The 24,593-nt window shown below is 42.9% G+C and overlaps 2 protein-coding genes across 3 annotated transcripts; one reads left to right on the top strand and one right to left on the bottom strand.

The window, feature by feature from the left end:
• Nucleotides 1-3,528: 3,528 nt before the first annotated feature.
• ranbp3b (RAN binding protein 3b) lies at nt 3,529-19,939 on the bottom strand. 2 transcript variants are annotated; one of them, XM_030363867.1, is made up of 17 exons: nt 19,862-19,939; nt 18,365-18,420; nt 16,987-17,023; nt 16,764-16,853; nt 16,557-16,628; nt 15,927-15,992; nt 15,314-15,406; nt 13,408-13,517; nt 12,969-13,088; nt 12,705-12,793; nt 12,497-12,572; nt 10,930-11,032; nt 10,517-10,626; nt 9,898-10,018; nt 8,834-8,976; nt 6,999-7,173; nt 3,529-5,061 (listed from the first exon to the last, which is right to left on the bottom strand). In XM_030363867.1, the coding sequence occupies exons 1-17, from the start codon at nt 19,881-19,883 to the stop codon at nt 5,018-5,020; spliced, it is 1,527 nt and encodes a 508-aa protein (XP_030219727.1). In that variant the 5' UTR covers nt 19,884-19,939; the 3' UTR covers nt 3,529-5,017. The 2 variants fall into 2 exon arrangements, with proteins under 2 accessions (XP_030219727.1, XP_030219725.1); XM_030363865.1 differs by lacking the exon at nt 19,862-19,939 and having other exon boundaries at nt 18,365-18,463.
• A 2,802-nt stretch (nt 19,940-22,741) lies between these two features.
• ccl25a (chemokine (C-C motif) ligand 25a) lies at nt 22,742-24,518 on the top strand. Its single transcript, XM_030363868.1, has 5 exons — nt 22,742-22,871; nt 23,328-23,429; nt 23,717-23,834; nt 23,957-24,062; nt 24,163-24,518. Exons 2-5 carry the CDS (start codon nt 23,366-23,368, stop codon nt 24,193-24,195), a joined length of 321 nt encoding a protein of 106 aa, XP_030219728.1. The 5' UTR covers nt 22,742-22,871; nt 23,328-23,365; the 3' UTR covers nt 24,196-24,518.
• The last annotated feature ends 75 nt before the right edge of the window (nt 24,519-24,593 follow it).

Below are 24,593 nucleotides of genomic sequence, written 5' to 3'. Positions count from 1 at the left end.
TTGAGGCAGTGTTATGAATGTTACGAACTTGGCGTCGGTTGCGACATCGTTGGGATCTATCGGAAAAGTTGGGCCTACAGCTTATCGCCAAAGATGTCGCCAAAGACGACGAAATATAAATATAAATTTAGATAAAGAAGATCAATTTCACAATAAAATAAAATGTGCAAGAATACTTCTTCATAAAGCTCTCATAATGTGTCGTTCTTAATCTTGTTTATCCTGTGTGTTTCCAACGTAATCTCCGATCTCAGTCTCTGCAGGTCATGACCCCCACACTACCTGTTTGCACTCTCGGGCACGATAATATCAAACAGGTTTGATATAACGTTCGGAGGTTCCCGATTTCTACTTTGTTGCAGAGCTCTTGGCAGCCCCAGAAAGATGATCAAACTATTTTCCATGATTCCTCTGTTCGTTATTTAGTAAACATGATCGTTCCAAACAATTGACTTTCAGCTATTGTATACATGGCAAACATTTTTTAAATTGAAAAGTTCCAATCTAATCTCACGATCAAAGCAGAATCATATCTTTGGCACTGTTGGCTATGTTTCCACATACAAGTATTTGACCCGGTTCTTCAGTCCACAACGCATCAAGCGAGGCGTCAATGTGTACTTGCCCAGACATGTGTTGTGAGTCAAAATTCTGGACAAAGAAGAATCAGCACCTCTCAATCAACCGATGTGCAATTCCTCGAGTGTCCTGTGTTTTTATACTTGGAGTATGGGTGGGAATCCATTTTAAATTGATACAAAAACACTTTTCTGGAAAAAAAAAAAAAAAGGCATCACCATCATCACACACTTACATGTGACGTAGGCAGGGAGGCTGGAGTGGGGGTTTGGTTGTTGATTCATTAGCCTAATTGTTAGGTGAAAAGACTAATTATTAGGTGAAAATACTAATTATTAGGTGAAAAGTCTAATTTGGCTCCCAAAACCAGGTCAAAGGTCAAATTTCACCTACAACAAAGTCATCAATCAGAGTGCTGCACATTTTTGACACATACAGTAGCGCCCCCTCGCTTACAGGGACCTGGCGGGCATTAAACAGTCAACCACTCTGCAAGACCCTATGACCTGCCAGAAATCTTTGTCAGCGCTAACTAAATTGTTGAAACTTTAACATACATCCAATGAGGCATATTACAGGAATTATGCATACATAACAAATGTATTTGACTAACAGTCTATTGACTATATTCCCTCATAAATCAACTTTTAGGATCATCTATAATTCTACCTGAAGAGTTCATATTTAGCCCTACTTTCTGAAGGAATTATGAACCTGTCCCATTAGATAACTATCTAGATAGATAGACACTACCATAAAAGAGGATGGCTGTTCACTGATATAAAGTTTCATTAAATTCCTGCTCACTTAAATCAGCGCAGGAATTCTTATTTTAACATTTGCATTGCACAGTTTTATCGTTCTGCCTGCCACAGCTTAATTTATTCTGACACGATGGTCTTATAAGCTTTGCCAAAACAACTCACGTTGACTAAAAGCCATGACTCATTTACAAAAAGTGGCTTTTTATAAGCAAGATTCGACGTCCAGATAAGAAAGCCTGTAAAGATGCAATGTCTGCAGCTGTAATCCGTGCAGGCTTTCACTCCCTCTGGGAACACGAGTGGCTCGACGGTGTGAACTGAACAAGGACTGTCTGCGCGTGACCAGCATATCGTACAACTCAGCTCATGTCGCAGAGATAGACCTAATAGACCTATCATAAATATGCAGTACGTGAATTCAATAAAACTCCATTGATACATGCTGCATTAATTATTACAGACATTAAGATTAAACCTTTTAGTTGGTATTTGGCAGCCAGAAATGGACTGTGATTTGTAGGGTTGAAAGATGCAACCGCTTCAGTTGTCTTCCCTTCCACTGTTAAAAATGTCTCGAAATATAAACAATTTATGTCAGCATTAGATGGTAGACGTTATAAATAAAGAGAATAACCCTGTTCATCCGGTTATCTCAAAATTATTTCCCAGACAGTCTGTAGGCCTACTTAACTTAAATAAATCCTCGAGATTTGTTTCTGTGATGTATGGAATGAGAAACATTTCAGGGTTTTGCGGTTGTTTGTAAACATCAGAGGATCTATGCTAAATGTGCTTTTTTCATGTGCAGGGAATGGGACAGTTGTTTGGAAACCCTCCAGCTTGTCAGACATAAACCAGTGGCAAAAATATAAAAAGTGAATAGAGATAAGATACAAAGTTAATAGAGATATCGAAGAGTGATCAATTGTTAAATAGCCTTGGGCCCTTCTGGCTTCTGGTTATATTGCCCTTACTTACTTGGTACTAATGAGATGTTAGAGCTATGAGTCAATAATACAGGGTTATCCTGATAACAAAGGCCTACTGCATAGGGCACATTCCTTATGCTCTCTCTAAACGTCTTTACGAAGCCTAAAGAAGGTTTTCTTCTGGGTCTACTTTTTATTAAGTCCGATTTTTATATATGGCACATATATATATATATATATATATATATATATATATGGCTTTCATATATTTAAATCAAATGCTTCGGTATATTTTATATTCATGAGAAAAGGAAAGACGATTAATCATTCGATCTTTTTTTTACTCTAACTTCAAGCTATTTGCAAACCTGACTCAGAGCCTGCTAAATGTTTTCATTTCAACATTTGGAAATCGTGAAGCATTGCGAGTGCGGCTCATTAAAAAGGTAAGTATGCCATTACATTATATAACTTTCCAAGTCCAATGCATCCAACTATTCTGTAAGTTAACGAGTGTTTATTTTGGGAGAGACCTTGCTTGACAGAGCACTAATTAATTTATTCAATAGATGGGCTGTTTTTGAAAACGTCTATTCAGATCATGAATGCTAAGTACGACGCTTCCGATAGGTCTATTTCAGCGATTTGGAGACTGAAGTAAGCAACTGTTTCTAACTGTTCTAGCACCCCCTGGTGGAGTAGTGAATATTAAATGTTGACAACATGAGTCAATGGGATATCTCAAACAAATACATGTTTACACCCAAACAACTGCACAATTTTCATATTTTCCGTCACGCTAGAAGTATGTGAAAATAAAAAAATTGATCCGTGAGACTGTGGGAAGCTTTGAGGCTTAAGATGAAAGGGCAAAATTTGACAAGTCAAGGTTTAGCAAGATGAATACTGACTCAAAAAAATAAAAGACTGGATTTAGAGAAGATCACACATCTGACTATAAAACGGATCAGGTTATCTCAGTAACGCCCGTGTAGCTTCCAAATTAAAATTGAACCTTGACAATGCAGAAAAGGAAGATGGCATTTTTGTTTCAGACAAACAAACCAAATTAAGTGTTTAATGTGCCTGGATGTTTGCCTACATTTATAACGATATAACGAGGAGTTATAACGATTCAAAGGTGCAAGTTTAGTACCGTTTGTGGGTCTCATGCAAACTACTCAATCCAATAAAACCTCTAAAGAAAGCCCCCTTAAAGTTGGGTTTGGTCAAGGCCGTGAAATAAGAGACAGAGATCAGTCCAAAATGTTTTTATTTCTGTAAAGGGGGGGGGGGGTCAGTCGGGAGAGTTGAGAAACATGGTATGCTACTAAATGATATATTCAAATGTACATGGCATTTAAGGGAATTAACAGTTAACACTCCAATATTCCACACACAAAAATAAGTCCATCCTTCCAAGATGTAGTTTCTTTTTTTTTTTTTCTTCTCCCAAACAGAGATGGATAAACAGTTTTACATAATATTTCGAAAGTAAAAAAATATGTATCAACACAATATAAACCCTTAGGATGTTTTGGACAGAGAAGCCGCTGACTTGCAGAATGTCAATCAGTGTGGAGTTAGACTCGAGAAACGAAACAAAGCGAATGGGAAACAAAAAAAACACAAGGGGGTCACTAAGACACATTCCACCATGTTCGGCTAAACCTTCCGGGGGGGAAAGCCGCCTCTTACCATCGAACCCGCGACTCGGGAGCTTTTTGCATTGATTACGTCCTTGTGTTAACTAGCCTAACTCACTAGGGAAGCGGAGGGAACGTCCGACTGTCGACCGGTGACGTGTACCTCGGGCAGGGGGTGCCGGTTACAGACAAACAGTGCATATGTGTTAAGTTGCCTTTATGTAAAAGGAAAAATAGAAACACTAAAAAATAAATTATGTTTGCTGGGAAAACCAAAAACAACTACATCAGCGGAACGAGTAGATGGAGGGGGGGGGGGGGGGGTTGGGGTGGTGGGTACAGAGAAGGGTGGAAGCCGGGTTTGGTCGTCGTGGGAGACGGCGGTCCGGCCGGTCGCCCGCTTGTACGGTTAGGGCTCCTCCGGGAGCGTCGCGGCGTTCCCGTGGGTCGTGGCGGGGCGACCCAGAGTAAAAAGGTCCCCCGAAAGTAGAAACTGCAGTCTTAACATGTGCCATAAGTGTGGGTGTGGGTGTGTGTGTGTGTGTGTGTGTGTCGTGTTTTTCTAAAATGTAGAGGAGAACACCCTTACGCTCATCAATATGATGAGCAGACAAGTCCCAAACCAAAGCCTTGAAGTCTTTTGTATTTTTTTTCGCTATCGAAAGGAAGAAAAAAAATAATATATATATAGTACTCGAAAAAAACGAAAACAGTAACACAAAAACAGGTGGGTGGGTGGGGGGGGTTAGGGGAGAGGGGCAACGACTCCAGATATTAAAGTTGAATGCAGAGAAGATGAACTGCACAGTCGGGAGGGGGTGGGGGTCCGGGCCTAAGGAATAGGAGGAGGAGGAGGAGGAGGAGAAGGAGGAGGAGGAGGAGGAGGAGGAAGAGGCAGGGGGGGTTGGGGTCAGGTGACAAGTGGGTCAATGGTTGGGGTGGGTGTAATTCCTGGAGCTAGACTTCTAAATATCCAGAGGAACTGGTCTGGAGGACCCATGTTGGTCAACGGGTGTCCATGGAGAGATGCCTACAGCAAAATGCCTCCAACAGCAGAAGCATCCAAAGGAGGCAGTCCCAAGGGGAGGGGGGGGTGACGCTATGTGCCTCCTGCCGCCTGGTTTTCACCCCCCTCTGAGTTCCCTAGAGAGAGAGAGAGAAAGAGAGAGCGAGAGAAAGAGAGCGAGAGCGAGAGAAAGAGAAAGAGAAAGAGAGAGAGACACAATTGACAACAAAATGAAGGGTATTGTACAGATAGTTTCCTGGATAGAAAAGACATGAGTGGCCTCGCCTTGTCTTTTTAATTGCAGTCAATGACAAGTCATTGGTAAATGACAAAAAAAAAAGCCTCAATCGTAAATGACCAAAATGAACGTCTCTGAATAGAGAATTGTCCATTATGGCATTTAGTCCAGCAGAGTGTGCTGTTTCGTTGCAAATCATAATCAAAGCTTCTCAGTTCAGTTGGGGTGAGAAAGACACAGCCGCAATCTGCTGTGGGTCAACATCATAGCATTTGAAGGGAAGGCACACACACCAACACACACACACACACACACACTTTCTCAAGAACCCAACATCAGATCTGAACCAGAATAAACCCTATACCTCAAAATGGACAACACATGCGTCACAATCTGCTGTTTTGAGATTAAAGGTTATCATCCAAAGATAATTCAGATTGCAACATCCTTTCAGTAAACAATACAGATGTACAAAAACCAATGAATGCAAGTAATGCAATACTTCCTAGTGGAAGAACTCAATCTCACAGTGGGTGCCTATAGTGTAGCCGAATTATAGTCAATTTGCATACATTGTTATGTTAGTTCCTCCACATTCATAGAAAAAACTAAAAGAACAATGGTGGACCTGTCTCACCAATCAGACTGTCTCCCTGAGAAGTTCTGCTAGAACAAAGGACTGCTGGGTCCCAGTTCAGTAGAACACCAGGTCCAACCTTGAGCCCATACTAAAAGGTATGGGTGTATCATATGGGAGTACATACGATTACAACACGAGAAGGATTCACACAAAATACACCTTAACATTGGATCAAATATTTACAGAATTGCGTCAACACTCATAAATCGCACTTAAGGTCTGATTATCGTCCCACGTTCACGCAAGGGGGTTACGGATAGGGATGGCGAAAATGGAAAATATTCTTGACCGACCACCGAGCCTCATTAACCGGTTGAAACTGGTAAACCGATCAGATTAAAATGTGCTATTTGAAATAACAGCCATTTCGAGCTACTCCAGCTGCCTGCCATTTGGTAACTCTGCTTATCTCTCTCCCGTTCTGCCTCCGACTCACACAGAGGCAGTGGCTGTAACCGCGGCACGACCTGTGTTAGAATTGAAACACGAGTCAAGTTGACCGTGTGTAGAGACCGGGCTCGAACACCCACAATGGTCTGAGATGGCGTGGACCTGGTTGAGACCCTGCGCGGGATTCACCAGGGGCCAATCAGAAGAGGGCAGAGTTTGGAGCTGCTCATTTAAGAAAATGAGACCTCCGAAGAGACGCCTCTTGTTTAAGTTTGAGGAGACGGAAAAATTGAGTGTGAGGGATAATTTTTTTCACTTCGCACAAAAAGTTCTTGGAATGAGATGGCCAACTGTAGTATAGCGTCTACTGTCCATAATAATTTAGAGATCATATTCTCCGCCACTCGCACGCGGGAATAATTAAGACTTGAGGAGAAGTTAAACAGTGGGCTAGAGACGCGTGTCCGTCCAACTTCCAATAAGTCACCTCATCTGATCATCTTTTTGTGTGAACAAGATTGATCGGTTAACGTTGATAGGGTCAACCATCGGTCAAACGGTCATCGGTTAACATCCCTAGTGACGGACCCTCCTTGCGTCCACCGCAAGGGCCTGACATGCACCTCCCAAAAATTGGGAGGCTGTGATTGGTCCGCTCACTAAAACCCGACGCAGAACCACAAAGGTTCACGACTGCGTTCGAGGCGTCTGCGTGGAACCACAATCAGCCCCTAGGTACTGTGAAGCTGATTCCCCGTCCCTATGAACAGGGGCTCCACCAGGACCCCGGCGTGGAGGCAGCTCACCTGTGGCGGAGCTGGCCACCTGGTCCTCGTCGCTGTCCTCCTCGTTGGACTGGGAGACCTCGGCCTCGGGGACGGCCGTGGCAGGGGCCTCGGGCTCCTGGTCCGCCCGGCTCTTGAGTGCCAGGATGCGATGGTGAAGCGCGGCCGCCAGCTGCCCCGTGTCCTTAGAGCTGGCCTGGAGGGCGCACAACGCACGGGGAAGGGTGAGTGGACATGCGTATGGCTGTGTGTAATGACAACAATTAACAATCAACAGTAATAATTATGAACGTTTGTGTGTTTGTGTTCGAGTTAGGCAAATACTACACGTGATATACTGTGTTCACGTTTAGTAGGGCTGGGTAAAAATATCGATTCATCAATGCACTGCAATTTATTTGTTCTCAATTCAATTTCGATTCTGAATTTTTTTTTAATTGATTATTTCCATTGAAAAAAAAATACTCATACTCAGACATTGTAATCTAGAAGAGAGTATGCCTAAATGTACATGCTCTTTTACATTTTCCAAGTTATGATTAATACTTTTATGCTGCAAGTTTAGCTCAGGAACAATACTATACCTTTTTGCTAGTTAAAGCACAATGAAATGGTTAATTCATTTCGAAATGGTTAATCCTAAATAATATTTAGGTATTTCTGTCATCTGCACGCATTATTGAATCGATATCGAAGCAATTGGATCAATATCTAATCAAAATCGAATCGAAGCAAGACTTAAAGAATCAAAATGAATTTAATTGTGAGGTACCTGGCAATACCCAGCCCTAACGTTCAGTATATACTACACAGGAACACACATAAACAAGATAACACTTTCTGCAGATATTTATTTGTTTTTATCAGCGGTTTATTTGTTTTTATAAGCGTGAAGAGACGACCATCACCACGCGATGAAAACAATAACCCGAGTTTGAGATCTCAATCATGGGATATTGCCCAATATCCCGAGATAGCGAACCAAACAAATTGCGCCATCTTGGGAGGTTCATGTGAAGCATATACTAATGCATGGTATTTTTGTAGCGTTTTTCCTCGCACTCAAAGCGCTTGACATAGGTACCAAAGAACAATCAAACAAATAAATAGACAAAAAGAAATGCAGAGTTGATGGGGGAGGGATGGTGGGGGGGGTGGTCTAGGAGTAGGCAGAAGACAAGAGATGGGTCTTGAGGTGGGACTGGAAGATGGTGAGGGATTGGGAATCACGAATATGTTGTGGGAGGGAGTTCCATGGGATGATTAATTCTCTTCCCCCCCCCAACCACATCGCCTTGGGTCTCTTCAGACCAATGAATTCCAGCTATGGCCTTCTTTAAAGATTGACGGAAAATGAAACATTTGCGAACCTTTTCTGAAAACATCCTAATTTCAATACTGAAACTTGCAGTGGGAAACCGCAAGCTTCCCTGTGTGATGGTGTGACAGGGCCAGCTATAGTCGTGTGATGTGGGCGGCAGTAGCTAAGGAGGTAGGAAGGGGTTGGCTGGTAACCGCAAGGTTGCTAGTTCGAACCCCGGCTCCTCCTAGCTGATTGTCGAGGCACGTTGAAATCGCCAGGCGTGCCAAGCTGCGACAGAACGGGCTTGGCAGTGTAAAAAGGCCGTCACCATTGTTAGAAGCAGCCTCTGCGTCTCACTGAACAACACAAAACGCGAGCGCGCCAGCCAATTGACCGAAGCTCAGAAAGTCAGTGGATACAAAATTCTCTTCATCCCGATGTCGACCCGAGAGAGAATATTGAGCCGCCAGATGACAATTAATTACGTCCCCGGGACGTCGTTCATTTGAATCCCTGATGCAGTCCACATATGACGTGTCAGCGTGGTACTCACCGTTATTAGGAAGACCTTGACCCCCTGGTCCTCGGTGTCCATGGCAGTGATCCGCACGCTCTTCTCGCTGGCCTTGTCCACCTGCATCTGGGGCCAGAGCTTGGTGTTGAGGATCAGCCGTAAGCTGCCCTGGGTCCTCATCACTGGGGCGGGCGGGGGGGAGAGGGACACAACAAGCAAAGGTTATGTCATCACCCGGTGGATTTTGTCCAGTCCGACCTCATCTCATTCTGAGCTAGGTTACCGTAGCTGAAATGCCCAAGATGGCCGCAGAATCAGCAGAATGGCTGCGACCCTATTTGCATTGGATTAGCATGTCCTAGAAGCCTAGAAGTGTTCTTTAGAGTCGAAGATAAACAACGCGAGTAATTTGCCTGCAGCTATGGATCATTCCCATTTGATTCAAAAGGGTCAAGGCCAACCTTCCCTTTTTTGGGTTCAATTCAAAATAGCTTGAATGTAGGTTCCCACTACCCTGGCTCCGCCCACCTAAGTACTTCCGCTCAATTTGAATTTCCCTTCAGTACTAGGTCTGGACCTGCTGTATGTAATTTGGTTTTCTGGTGCCGCCGTCATTGTCCGAGAACAATGACGATAAAGTCGTACGCCAGTTTGAGTTGTTGTAGGTGGGTAGTTGATTTATAATGTGCAATTTTTCCCTGATAAATTAAATTAGACAAACAAAACCTGCAGCTGTCGTTGACGGACAATTTCGTGCAGACGCGCAAGGTGTTTGGTTTGTGTACAACCTGCGCGTGATTCCCGGCGCATGACATACGTCACAACCAAACGTTAGCGATTGGTTATGGCAGATCCAGAGTGGCACTGGGCAGATCCAATCATTTTAAACTTCAACAGACACCCGCCTTCAAGTGAGTTAACGTTTGTCAATTGATTAGGTCCAGACTCTCTGTACAAATGAAATGAAGTGAAGTACGAGAGTCTGGTAGAACCAGGCTAGGTTCCCACAGCATTTGCATCCAAATCAAAGTAGAAGAAAGAACTGTCTACCTTCTGAACCAGGGCAGATTGGCCCAGACTCAACTCTGGCCACACATCCTTACCTAGGCGGGACTGTAGCGAGCCGTCGTCCGTGGACGCCATGTCGTTGAGCCGCAGCAGGCCCCGCCCCCGCTCGATCCAGGACTGGGCCGTCTTCTCAAACACAAACAACTTGCATTGGATCTGAACGGGGAGGAGAAGGGGAAGCAGACGTTGGGAGGGTGAGCCAGAGAGATAACCACTGAGTGTTTGAGTTGCGTTTCTGAGTCTGGGTAGAAGGGGGAGCCAGAAGGGCTGGGCGATTCATCGAATTCTGATCGCGATTTCGATTTTAGCGTCAAACACTCACAAAACTAATATTATCTAGATGAAAAAATAGATATATGTTTTCTTCATTAAATGTTTTATAGAATGTGCAGAACACCCTCATACATATCTTTACATTATTTTAGATTTGAACATTTTCTATTTGACTATTTTGTGTATTTCTTCGCAAAATTCTCAAAGTTCTCAGTTACAAAGTGTTGTTCTGGGAGAGACTTGCTGAATAAATACATCATGTTTTCAAACTCAAAAATAATCATTTGAATAATCGTCATTTTAATAGTGATCAAAATAATCGTGATTCTGATTTTCACCATGATCGAGCGGACCCTGTTGCCAGTACGGCCGTGCGCTCACCTGGAGAACGTTGCTCTCCGCCTCCTCGCCGGTCTTCACGTCTACCTTCTCTAAGATGCACTTCTTGGCTGTTGCTTTGGTGTAGGCTGCAGCGGACTCCTCCAAAGACTCTGCAATCAGCCCACCCCCCGAGAGAGGATTAGACCACTAAACCATCTTGTGTGCGTTTCATCCACCATGGTTTGAATCCCTTACACAAGACTTCTCTCAGCGATGTGTGACGGTCAACCCGTCCCAACTTCAGATGGAAACATGCTCAGGCATCATGGTTGTTACGCTCACAATCTATGAAATTTAAGTAGCAGTAGTCGTCCCTCAACATAGGTACTTGGGGAAAGAAATGTATCACATAAATTCAAAGACAACGGCCACCACCACTCTGATACAATGAAACAAGCAAAAGGTGCGTTTACCCTTCTCTGGGGTCGCGACCTCCTGTGGAACGGGTTCCGATGCTGGGGGACCCAAAGTCATAACATTGTTCTCCTCTGTGGCCGACGCCCCCTTTGGTGGACTCTGAAACATGTACATTCGGCCATTGAGTAGACTATGCTTTTATCCGAAACAATATGCAAGTGAGGCTGTCCACACACACACACACACACACACACACACACACACACACACACACACTAGGGCTTTGACTTTTGCCCAAAAATAATATTCAAAGTTTGTTTGTTTATTAATATTCAAATATATTCGAATATTTATTAATATTTTGACCATTAAAAGCCTTCAGTAAGACCTGGATTGGGCTTCGCGAGGTTTGTTTACCGGCTTTGCTATGGTTACCGGTCTTGCGTGTTCCAACGGTTTATTATGTTTCTAATAAATCGCTGTCTAATCAATACTTCATTCACTGCCTCTTCCGTGGTCATTACAATATTATGAATAGACTGCGTTGGGTTCGCCGACGTCTCTTACTCTTGGCCTGCCCATAACAGGTTCGAATATTAAGGGCTAGCTAATATTTGTTCGAATTTGGATTTATTTTTTGATATTCAAATAACGAAGTTCGGAGTCAAAGCCCTAACGCCTCGTGCCCACTGCACCGTCAGTCAACGGACGTGGGAAGGCGTGGCTGACGGATGGGGGAGTAGTCTTTGCAGAGGCATCCGTCAGCCAATCAAATCGCTTCGCCGGGTTCTTCCCGCTTCTTCCTGCTTGTTGCGAGGCAAGATGACCCGCTTTCCCGCTTTCCAGTATCGTCAGAGCCCGAGTCGCGTCACAGTGCTTAAATTTGCATACGCGATCTGATTGGATGACGGAACCGTCGCTGCCGAAAAAGTTGAACATTTTTCAACTTTCTGACGGTGGCGAACGCTCCAACTGAACGGACGGATCCACAGTGCATTGCGCGTCCGTCCCCATTCAAAGTCAATGGGCAACGGTCAACTGACGGAGGTAGTGGGCACAGGGCGTAACACACACGCACACACTTCAAATTTGTTTGGCTGGACCTATTGAACCTACCGGAGCTCTATTGGATGCAACCTTGTATAGACATGTCCTTCACATTAAAAAACAACCCATTCTTGCCTTCGTCACTCCAGCTGGGCCGTACGCGTTCACAGCATATCAATACTGCGAGACTAAATCTTTGGGGGGGGGTTGAATCTGAGGTCGAGCGTCTTAAAATAATGCCCCTTTCCTGGTCTTATCGGCTTAACATTAAAATAGATAAAAACAAAAACAAACTTGCGTTCAAGCACGAATCCCTTTTCTGTAAATGAAGGCAAACCATCAAGAAGACCTTGAACCCATGCCCGGTCACATGCTCTCAGAACGGACAGCAACAGAAACAGTATCAGTATTACAGCACCGCTCGTTCCACTTTGCTACATCGGGAGGAACTAAAGCTTGTGCTGGGTTTATCCATACTTTCCAGAGGAAGGATAAAGTCCAGAAAGAGGGCTCATCGTCCATCACTAATGATCCCAAATACAATCTTCTCTCAAAACAAGAAGCGCCGAAGCTCACCAGCACGCGTTCCGACATGTTCTGTCCGAAGACGAACTTTGCCCCGGAGTCTGCGTTGTTTGTAGCATTTTTTGAGCTGCGGAAAAAAACAGAACAAAACAAAACGTTGGATTTGAACGTTTAAACCCCAACTGAAACTTTGGCGGAGCGGATCACACCACCAAGACTGATGAGGGAAGAGGAGTCACTCTTTTGTATCCGACATTACCTTGGGGTAGAGATGTACTGTAGGAAATAATTGGTGCCCTCCAACTCCTGTGGCAAGGACTTGTTGTCTTCCGTACTGTTCTCCTCCAACTGAGGAGAAAGACGCGTTAGCAGAGTGTCCCTCCTCTTATCTATCCAATGGAAACCGTACCCTAATAGAAACTCACTAAAAATACTGGAGGCATTCATTTGAACTCAAACCCTGTATAAACAGTATGCAAGCTACTGTAAACAGCCCAGTAAACGGGTGTGGAATGAGGAGAACCTTTGCTCTGTCCTTGATATTCTGACCGAAAACGAAAGACGACGCGACGTCCGTGTCATTCATCTCTCCTCCGTTTCCTTCTTTGTCTGGGCTCGCCGCGTCCTCTTCGTGTTCGTGTTGCTGTAAAAGAAGAAGTATCCAGGTGATGCATCGCTGGCATTGCAAGCATTCTTGCAGCGGGTCCTTTAACCACTTCCCTTCAGAAAACCCCTTCCTGTGTGATCGTCTATCCTCCCGTTTGACGCCTTATCAGCTGGGTTTATGTGCCGGTGGAGCACAAAGGGCAACCCCATGTTGGGCCTCAGAATGCCAGACACCTAACCTTATTTTCATATTTCTGGCTCGACGCGTCCCAAAATCACAGTGGGTGTTCGCTGGGCGGCGCTGCTAAAAACAGACCACAGGTTAAATTAAGGAGTGGGCTGCTGCTGCTGCTCACCGGCGACTTGGCCGGGCTGGCGGCATGCTCTGTGTTGTTGATGAAGAGGGAAGGTGTCTCAGCCGCCTCGTCTGAAGACTTCTTGACGCCGTTGGTCCCACAGCTGGAGTCTGCAGGCGGACAGACAGGAAGTAGAATCATGATCAGAGACTCTGACGTGCATAAGAATAATAATAAATGAAATTTATATAGCGCTTAATATGGTACTCTAAAACGCTTAAATATATATGTATAGAACATTCGTATTGAGTCTGGAGGCGACTGAAGGATAGAAATGCTTGAAACATTGGTGGTCGCGACTCCTGAACCTAATGTCCTCAACAAACATGTTTGTTAATTTTTTCTGCCCTTCATGGATATTCAAAAGATAATGACGGTCCATGAAAACGAGACTAAAATCAATGGATTTGGCTATCACTTAAGTTTAGGACAGGGTATTGGTAACAGAAGAATCAAAGAACACACATCCTGCCAAAATTCAGTTACGTTGGTTTGATGTCATTTCAATGACTATGATAGAACGATTAACAGACTCTGCAGATGGGAATAGTTGATTTTACCCAAACTCTGATAGATAACATGAATAAATTCATTGTTAATATTAGTAATGGTAAACTGCACGGTTATGTTCTTCAGCAGAAACAGAAACAATGCACTATGAAGAACGATGGATGAGGAGAACACCCATGTTCTAATAATGAATTTATAATATTTGAGATTATTCTAATGGCCCTTAGACACCAACCAGATTGTCGGTCGTCGGACAGTCTGGCGAGAAAAGGCAGCCGGACCAATTTGGTTATGGCCGATTCAACATGTGCAATCAGCTGAAAAGAACACCGACGGCTTGAAAAGATCACAGACGGCTTTGACGACGGCCAATCGCACAGCACACACCATACAGATCAGGTCACTGATCTCCCCAGACTGTCTGACGACCGATAATCTGGTTGGTGTCTAAGGGCCTTAAGGCAACCTCAACCACAAGGAAAAGACAATATTGCAACTACAGCCATATTCCACCAACAAAATAAATCCCAGGTAATGTGTAGTAAAAGGGACAGAAACCTTTTCAATCGCAAGAGCCATACCAAATTGAACTCCTTGAACCACTTACATGACACTCCTGAAAGTACCAAAGAATAGTTCTGCATAATTATCACCCTTATTTCTCACTACCTTCAAGGAAAGATATTCATTGCATGCAAATGAGACGTCAGCATTTGAGCTGGATTTTTTTTTTTGCTTTGTTATATACCCCTTACTGACATTTTATTATCTCCTGATGTAGATCATGGTATAATGGTAAATCTATATTTAATTTGATCTGGTAATTACCCTAGCTTTGTGACTTCGCCCATGGAAAGGAATTCCAAGATAATACAATATATTTTCCGCACTGCTGATTAGGGCTTTGACTCCGAACTTCGTTATTCGAATATAATTTGAATATCAAAAAATAAATCAAAATTCGAACGAATATTAGGCAGCCCTTAATATTCGAACCTGTTATGGGCAAGCCAAGAGGGAGAACCCGACGCAGTCTATTCATAATATTGTAATGACCACGGAAGAGGCAGTGAATGAAGTATTGATTAGACAGCGATTTATTAGGAACCTAATAAACCGTTGGAACACGCAAGACCGGTAACCATTGCAACGCGGTAAACAAACCTTGCGAAGCCCAATCCAGGTCTTACTGAAGGCATTTAATGGTTAAATATTATTAATAAATATTTGAATATTCATATTAATAAACAAACAAACTTCGAATACGAGTTTTGGGCAAAAGTCATAGCCCTACTGATGATCAGCCAAATGAAATCACTGAACGAGCCACAGGTTCTACCCGCTTGGTCTAGAACGAGCATCACACCATAGAGCAGATCAGCCTAAAGCCACTCACTGGTCTCCATGTGGGTTTTGGCGGGAGGGGCTTGGAGCACTGCAGGGCGGAGGACACTCCGCTGCAGCTCCTTGGGCTTCTGACTGGGGAGGCCTGGAACAACCGCAACACACAAACACATCAGCTTACTATAATGCATTCAACGGGTTTACAGTGGATTGCGTGTACACTGCGCAGGCCTCATTCAAAACAGATCTTATCCATTGCGTTAATCTGTAGACCTGTTGTTTCGGGGTAACTGAGAGAACATGGAGTCACACGTACTGTAGAAGGGTACTGGTCCCCGAGACAAGATGGGTAGCAGATGCATCACAGAACAGTTTGACTTTAAATCACTGGTCATAAACAAATGTAATAATATGGACAAAGTTTTTTTGTGGCACAGTGTCGTAGCAATGTGTTGCACAGCCTTCAGCAGGTTTTTTTCTCCTGATGAAAATGCATTTCTAACAACCGTCATGCCTAATGATGGGCATGGGAGGGTAAATTGTCTGATATTCAACATTGTAATTTATTCTGCAATACCGATAATCCAGCAGAAATAATGTCAACACATTCCTCTTGGTAGAACCCATCAGAAGAAAGAGAAGCCTGCGACCGGTGAGTGCCTTACCTGAGCTGGGTGCCTGTCCGTGTATGAGAGTGGGCGGCTTCAGGCGGAACCCCACAGGCTTCTCCTCTGGACAGACGAAACACAAATGCCAGCCGATGTTAAACACACCGAGCCAACGGAAAAGAAAGAAACGGCCTGGCTATGGAGGCTGCGACCAACAGAAAAATAAAATAAAGAAAAGAGACCCTCAATCTGCCTTTGCACCTTTGTAACCAAGAGACACATAACCACGGCAACCCCCCCCCCCCCCCCCCCCCCCTCACATTGAACACTCCAGAGGGGCTGCTGCTTGGACCAGACCCAAGGCCAGGGACTTCTGAACCACGGGGACAACACGCTTTCTCTCATTAGTCAACCTGGGAAGCCTTAGTCTACTTAAGGGCTGTATCGCAGAATTCCACATGTAATGAAAGTAAACGAAAGCCCCCCCCCTATCCCTCGGATGGCCCTCCAGCGAACCGTTGAGATTTAGAGTGCGCTTTTGCTTTGGGCAACACACCTCAGAACCCACACCGTGCCATCGCAATCTTTAGACGGGAGGACCTCCCAAGGGTAGGCGGGACCCGGGGCCATGACCACCAATGGCGGGGAGAGCAAGAAACGGCCGTGCCCCCAGAGGGAGCAACTCACCTGGCTCCGAGTCAGAGTTCCCGGTCGGAGACTGGCAGAAACTCGAGGGCATGAATACATTGTTCTTGGGCGCTGCAGAAAGGGAAAAAAAGTAGAAAAAAAAAGAAAAAAGGAATTGGCATTACACTCTGCATACAAATCAAAATGAGCACGTCTTATACAGGAAACGGGGGAGCGGGGGCAGGGAAGGGGAGGCTTCAGACTTACCCGAATGTGAAGGAGGGAACTGCTGTGTTAAAGAGGACGTTCTCTCCCTCTTCACAGGGGGGCAATAGGTTCCTTCGTCTTTGTCGGAATCTGCGTGGGGAAAGGCGACAGACGACAACGGCTCGTCAAATGGGAAAGTGGTGATAACACAGCCGACCCACTCGGGACATTAAAATGGAATGAGGAATGTTATGAGAGAAAGATTATCATGTCCGAGATTTACCCTCGCCATCTTCCGCACTCGATCCATCCGCTGACCGCTGGGAGGGGAGAAAACAACATGTTGGTTAAATATTTTAAAATAAACTGGTGGGAGGGAATAGTTGAGCAGAATGATGAGGATACAGAAACGGTTACGTGAAAAACTGTAAAAAAATATTGGCTTTTGCCATCATCGCCATCATCATCATGCCGTCATCGCCAGGGATCTTGTGATTTTAGCTCATAATTGTATAAAGTATAAAGCTCATCAAGTACTTTCCATAACCTTTTAATGCTCACGGAGGTTCTTGTTTCCCTGTACAAACTATCAGTTGCAGCAACCCTAATCTGTATTGAATGAGCAGCATGATAGAAACCTTTTCTATAATCAATGACAACTGTAAACTACTTCAGTGAGGCGTAGTATAACCCATGCGGCCAATGTCAAGAAGTCAGTCAGTCACTAACTGCCAGGCCTCTGATAGTCAACACCTTTCGATTGAACGTTGCTAGAATTGGCAATCTAAAGATTAAGATGAACGCTTACAAACGTGTTGAGGAATGGAGAGTAGCGTTTCATTCAGTGATATTTAATTAGAATGCTCACAACTACATCTTTGACAACTGTGCAACTTTTAGTTGGTACATAGCCCGCACAAACATGAAATATGTTTTTTGCGTGACTTGCATACATTTTCCATGACGGGTTCAAGCCTTTTCCAGGATATGTGATAAATATGAACATTTTGCATGACTGGAAAACAACTTTATAAAATCAGGGTTTTGTAGGACGCGTGGGAACCCTGCACTTAACAAAATATGTTTTGTGTCATCTACAGCAGACGTGGTTTGATAAACACATGCATCGTTTTATTTATTAAGTGTTGTGTATTAAAGGGTCAGATTAACCAAGGCCTAAGTGCTTAGGCTAATAATTTTTGCTGTGCCATCTTTCACGTGCATGTGACCACCATGATTATTTAGTGGTCAGTATCCCCGCCTTGCCGGGGGAGGCCGGTTTCAATTCCCTGACGGGGAGCCACAGAAGGCCTTGGTTGTTTTGGGGGAAAACCCCTACCAACACATTCCTAGCAATAGCCGTTAAAAGGGCATGGCATTGAAATTGGGGTTTGGCACAAGATTGGTGTTTCAGTTGTGTGTGGGCATGAGATGCCTTGCAGCAGCATAGGTCATGTTGTCACAATACTAGGGAAGCATGTGCAATATTAGTGGTATTTTGGAAATAATATCGTAGATCAGTATTTCTTATTTTCAATTCACAAAGACAGACCATTGATTTAAAGTCAATGCATTCAGTTATAAATAAATAATACATCACATTCCAAAAGGAAAATACATGCATTTTTCTTGAGCCACCAACCCATCTTAGTATATCTTACCTTCAGTGCCTTATCTTTTTGGAAGACAAACACAGGAGGCGCTATGGCTGGCTTTTCTGTCAAGAGAGGATGTAGCCTGGTCATATTGTGTGAAAGTTAAGCAAACCAAAGTCCATACACATACAGATACAGATTAAAACTAGTGCCCCGACACAATCAATAACATCCATGACAAAGTACAGAACTGTATACTCCTGAGAAATCTTCGAAGAACCAAACAAACATATCTTGTCAATGGTCAGAGCAAAAGCTAGCTGTGCCTGATTAGCTAAATAAGTGCACACCACAACAACAACTGCAGCCGAATATAAGACGTTTCTATTGTATGTATCTTTTCCATAGTACTACGACACTTGTTTGAATGCATCAGTCGACATAAACTATGAGTGTTAAACAAACACGGTGTTTGTTTTGTTTTGTATAAGAAGCATGGTAGTCAACTCGCTGTTTAAGTAGATGTGGCCTGTTTAAAAGGGACACCTGTCACATCGATCATTGTAGCGCTGCATACAGCAATAGTCCGATAGGAAACGACAAACATAGCGACGGACGCGAATACTACTTTGAATGGCACTCCCAACGATGGATTAGACGCTTGAAGGGAACAGCAAACCATGTGAACGTGTGACCCATATTTAGCCCACTTGGGATCTTTAGGCCCATTTACCCCCCCTTCGACCAGTCTCCTCATTTACGGGACAGACGTCAAATGAAGTGCACTTCTATAAAACAGTAAATAAGAGTCGTCTTCGCCCGATGTCCCATTATATACCAGCTGATCCATACCAGCAAATAGTCTCCACCACCGGCAGATACGGAGCGCAGCTTAACAGCTAAGCTAGGCTAACTTGCTAATGCGCTCACTCATAAGTAGCTAGCTGGCTAATACGTCTGACAATGAGTCATCTGGCGTGACTTGCAGTGACACCGATGACTTGGTTCCACTCTGAAACAATTCACCATCCAACGTGCATCTCTTCAGATTATTACATGGTCGTAAAGGGAAAGCTAGACTAGGGTTGCAAGACTTGACATCTCTGGGCTCTCCTCAACGCTGTGCCCGCGTAAATGGACCTCAGACAACCCACCACTGGGACCTGCCTGGATGCAATCCATTACGAAACTATAATTTAACACTCTCCGCCATTGCCTGCGGGACCGACTAGTGTGAGTGCACATGTAGCCCGTTATGTATCTCCTATTCTGGGGCGATCCTGAACTTTGAACCACACCGCGAACCCATACACTCGTCCGTCCACTCGAGGGCGTTCTTGGGGAACACAGTCCTCTCCAGGTGGTAGCCGACGCCGAAGCGAAAGCTAACGTTAGCTCTCTTACGCTGATATCTTTCAATTTGCGAAAGACCTGAAAACGTCTCAGAGCCGTGGATGACCCAGTGAACTAGAATAGTTTGTTAGGTTACCAAAGACGGAACCGGCGCATATCTCGCCAATAGCCCGAGTCTTTGTTTTGTTTTCTCACACCGCCACTACTCACCTTCGTTTGCCAAGTCCGCCATTTTGCTTCTACGCTCACACCCACAACCCACCGCGAAGATAATACGAGTTGAAGACTGGGATATGACCGGAGTCGAGCGGTCTGCCGGTGTGGTCCACCGCTGTACACATCGCGGGGCTGTACATTTGGCATCGTGTTGGACACAATCGATAAAAAATAACGCTCTTTCGGATTTATATGTTTAAAAAAATAAATTCAAACGATCTATTGGGGCGTCTCCGCGTTGCAGTCTAATCATAAGGGGCTACTTTGTTTTGTTGAATTGTATCAAAACTTGGTCACACAAATTTCAGACTACTGCAACTAGAACATGCTGCATTGTTCTTGACCGATTTATCATGCGTATGTGTTTTCAATGAGGTTCGAATTATTTATGTATGGTAAACCTCTGACGATGAACGTGGTAGAATTATGCGAGGGGTCTCATGAATGAAGGTCCGCGTGCATGTCGAAGCTAGTAAAAAGGCCCCTACTCAAGACGGGGCCCATTCTGGGCGATTAGTTAGGGTCCAATTAATATTTTCTCACCATGTTCACTATCTTCAGTGACTTTATTGTTCTTAACTTCCCCACTAGATGGGGACACTCGAACCAGAAATAACCTGGGAAATTATTCTACAATCCGGTACTGGTAGGCTACCACCATTGACGGAAAGACATTACATATTGACAAGGAATGGCTATAATACAAAAGGTTATAAAATAGTGGTATTTTTTGTTGAATTAAATACATTGCATTATATCTAGTGAAATAATAATAACAATAGTAGTCAAATGTCATTTGAGTGCCCCCGGGACACTATGTGTCCCAGGGGTGACACATATGACACATGTGTGAATGTGTAGAGTAAATTCTTTATACAAACCTATCTGTCGGGCCAACTGACAAAACAGTGGTCATTGTTGAGATATAATGTGAGTTATTTCTTATTTTTGCATTATAACGGTTTCATTTAGGTTTGGGGTGGTTTTCATCTTAAAGCAGTTTAACAGATTACGAAAATATTTGTAAGGTTTTATTATTATTATTATTATTATTATTATTATTATTATTATTAATTTGTGTTTATCAGAAATGTATGAATTGTATTCTATGCGATGTCCTCATTCTCCAAAACCAGAGGGCAGGAATGTTGATTATCTTTGGCTGCCCTCACCTTAAAAGGGGCTTTCCTGCCAAAATAATAGTTAAACAAATAAAGAACAAATGAAACAGCCTATTGGAGGGATAATTACCTTATACAGTGGCATCATTTGGCCTGCATCCACGCCCCTATGGCAATGTGTCATATTTTGACAGCTATGCCTACTCACTCCCATTGTCCTGGTCCAATGCAAGTCATCCTTCCGGATCAATAAACATGCAAAGACAACCAGGAATAAGAGCTAATAGATCTCCACAACTTATATGAGACGTTGTTGAAACCACTTGTTAATGGTTGGTAACTTTTCTGAACATTTAGCAGCAGTTTCTCATCAGTGTCATTACATTGTTGATTGTTATCCAGAAATAACTGCAGAGAACCTTGGCACGTTCTAAAGGTGCCTGTTAATACCTTAATTAGAATTGATGGCCTGGGATCAATAGTGATTAGTGCATTGTATCTTATTAGAAGGACATTTTTGTCCTTAAAAATTGACATTCCACTAAAGTGACAAAAACAGGAAACTGCGCTTGTTGTTTTTGAGGTTCCACATGGGTACCTCAAGAACTGACGCTGAAGGCAAAGAAAGAAGAGCTCAGTGAAATGCCTCATTAGCACTAGCCGGGTGGTTGCGAGTATCAACACAGAGTAAACACAGAGATCCACTATCTGGTGTCTACCAGGGCCTTTCACGGCCCACTACTGAGTGTCACAAAATGCAGCTTGGTTCACAACATCCACTGTGAAATGCAAACCGCACATTCACAAGCAAGAATAGAAGCATTGCGGCGTATTTGATATGACATTGCCGACAGGGCTCTTGGACAGCACATCACCTCTCAACTATAATTAACGATATGCCTGTGTATTAGGAGCTGAGGTAATTTACGACGAAGGAGATAAACAACAAAGGGAGGTTTAGGCGTATGTGATCTTATACAGATTATGTATGTATATATATTCATATATCTATAATAGTAATTATTAGAGTAGTAGAAGCTCATGTACTCCTGCCATGCTAATTATTGAATTGAAATTGAAAGTTAAAACATTGTATAATAAACATTCCTTGGCCACAAGAGTTGTTTAGCAATTGACTTTTACGGTGTGATAAAGATTATTTTATACCATATCTTTGGGAAATTCCACTTTCCATATGAAGCCCAATAGGCAGCATGAGTAGGAACATTTCCTTTGAAGTGCTTTGGTACTTTCTCAAAACCATAGAACAAAATAAACCAAACTTGTTTGTACATGCAGGATAAAATAATAAAAAAAAAACATTGTAATACTACAAATCCAAATTTGTTCATAGAAAATACATCCATTTAATTCCAAGGGGAATCAACCCTTGCGTGCTTTTCTTAAACCTTCAGTCATTGAAATCCACAGTTTTCACAAACCTTAACACCATTGTTATGGCAAGGACTTTTATTTACAGTATGTCAGTGTTTTTGTTTCTCCATACTGATCAAAGTCAAATCAAAAAGTTGATTATAACTATCTAACTATTTATCAGCCATCCCAACCTTTCAATCTGGGTCTGAACGAAAGTATTGGGTCTCAGCTTGTCAGCAACAGAGATGTCTTTGACAAATCAGTTGGTATTTAGGCACAAGCTATGTGAACTTGTGGCAGGGTTGCACTTTCCATGAAGCAAAACAGCTTAAAGTGAAAGGACACAGGAATGAAAGAGACCGAAAGGCACAAAGGTTAGTTGTTGAAACATGATGCTTGGCACAACACCCAATGCACAGCCACCATATAAGAGAGCCTTACCTGCACAAGGAAATAGACAGAGCTGGGAAGGGGTGGATAATCACACAACTCTGTGAAAATAAAAGGTATGTGATCTGATTTAATAATTCTTATTTATCGAAAGATATTTTTCATCGAAATCATTAATGTGTGTATTTGAGTTATTCCTTTATTATGATCTATATTATCATTAATTATGATCAAAGAGCATCACATTATAATTGATTGTAATTCATTATATTTACAATTTTGAAACGTGTTTCAACGTTTCAAAATATAGTACTGAAAGTCAATGATGAAAACTTCTTAAATTGGTGTCGACCAAGTCAGCTTTTACATTTTCCTGTTGGCCAATGAAAAGAAAAAGAAACTCATAAGTGTCTTAAGATATTAGATATATAATCTTAAAATATTTGCCTTTTAAAGTGGAGTTAAGAGATCAAAGGAACATGGGGAATATTGGTTCAAGGTCCGCGCAGTGTGGGCGTGCTCTGGCCTTGATAAGGGGCACTGATTGCACACGTCTCTTGTTTTATTCTCAGACGCAGTGTTGTTGAGAGCAACCGTCACAAGCAGAGCCATGAGGTTTCAGATGCTCTCCTTCCTGGTCATCCTCTCCTACCTTTATCTCACCATGGCACAAGGTAAGGGACTTTCCTTAAAGTTGCATTTTGTAAATTTTTGGACTGCAACTATTAAATCCATTAGAAAAAAATCTGAGGAAGAAAGTTGCTCAAAAACTTGTCCATCACAGGACTTTGAAACAAAGCTAGCTCAATACAGGTGGTTTATGGTAAAACATGTATAGTACAGGTTTTAAAGAACACATCTCCCTTGATTTGACTCATTACCCTGTGGGAAATACTATTTTCATATTCCATATTTTTTATAGTTATATTGCCCAAGTTATTGAATTCTTTATTTTCTTTAGGCTCGTACGATGACTGCTGCTTGGACTATTCTAAACCAATCCCGCAAAAATATAGAAATCGGGTGGTGAAGTACAGGATTCAAAAACCCGAAGGAGGCTGCAGCAAACCCGCTGTAGTGTAAGTATAAATAGATGGAGGGATGAATAGAAAGACATGGTGACATGGAATAAAGACCTGAGCTATGAAACATATGCGGTTATCAGAACAAAAATTCCACATTGTTCTTTTCATGTTTTCAGCTTCACACTCAAGAAGGGAAGGTTCATTTGCGCAGACCCTAAACAAGAATGGGTGCCGACTTTGATAAAGAGGGTCGACAAAATGAAGACCTACTCTATCACCAAGGTCCAGAAAGAGTTCATTTCAGCATCTTTCAACCTGAATGTGAGTTAAAAAGCATGAACTGCCGGCTCAACCAATTTTTTCTTTTGTTGCTTTTACACAGAAGCACCACCATCAAGGGCCAAAGAGAGGATGAAGCCATACTCTCCAACAATAGACAATATATTGTCCTTATTGCAAAATCTCCCTGGGCCCCTGGGACTTCAGGGGTTTGATGTTGGTCAGATATAAGTTTGGTCTGCTATTTTTTCATTTTATTTTATATCTAAACTTTATATACATTGACAATATCTAGTGTGGTATGGAGCATTGTATTTCTGGTGCTAGATATATTTAGGGGGTGATGGCTTATTGATGTGCAAAATGTCTGGGGAAAAGGTTGCAATAGTTGTATGATGCAGTGATGGACTAAACTTATGCTAATAAAATTGGCTGATCTTTATTTTTCTACGTATGCAAGATGTGTCAGCCTATTTTTTTTTAAAGACAATCAGAAAACCTTCATGGAACTGTCAAGAACCATGATTAATTACT

The sequence above is a fragment of the Gadus morhua genome, chromosome 8 (genome assembly GCF_902167405.1).
Source record: "Gadus morhua chromosome 8, gadMor3.0, whole genome shotgun sequence".
Taxonomy (NCBI): Eukaryota; Metazoa; Chordata; class Actinopteri; order Gadiformes; family Gadidae; genus Gadus; species Gadus morhua.
The sequence above is the reverse complement of the archived record's forward strand: the minus strand, read 5'-3'. Positions and strand labels throughout refer to the sequence as shown.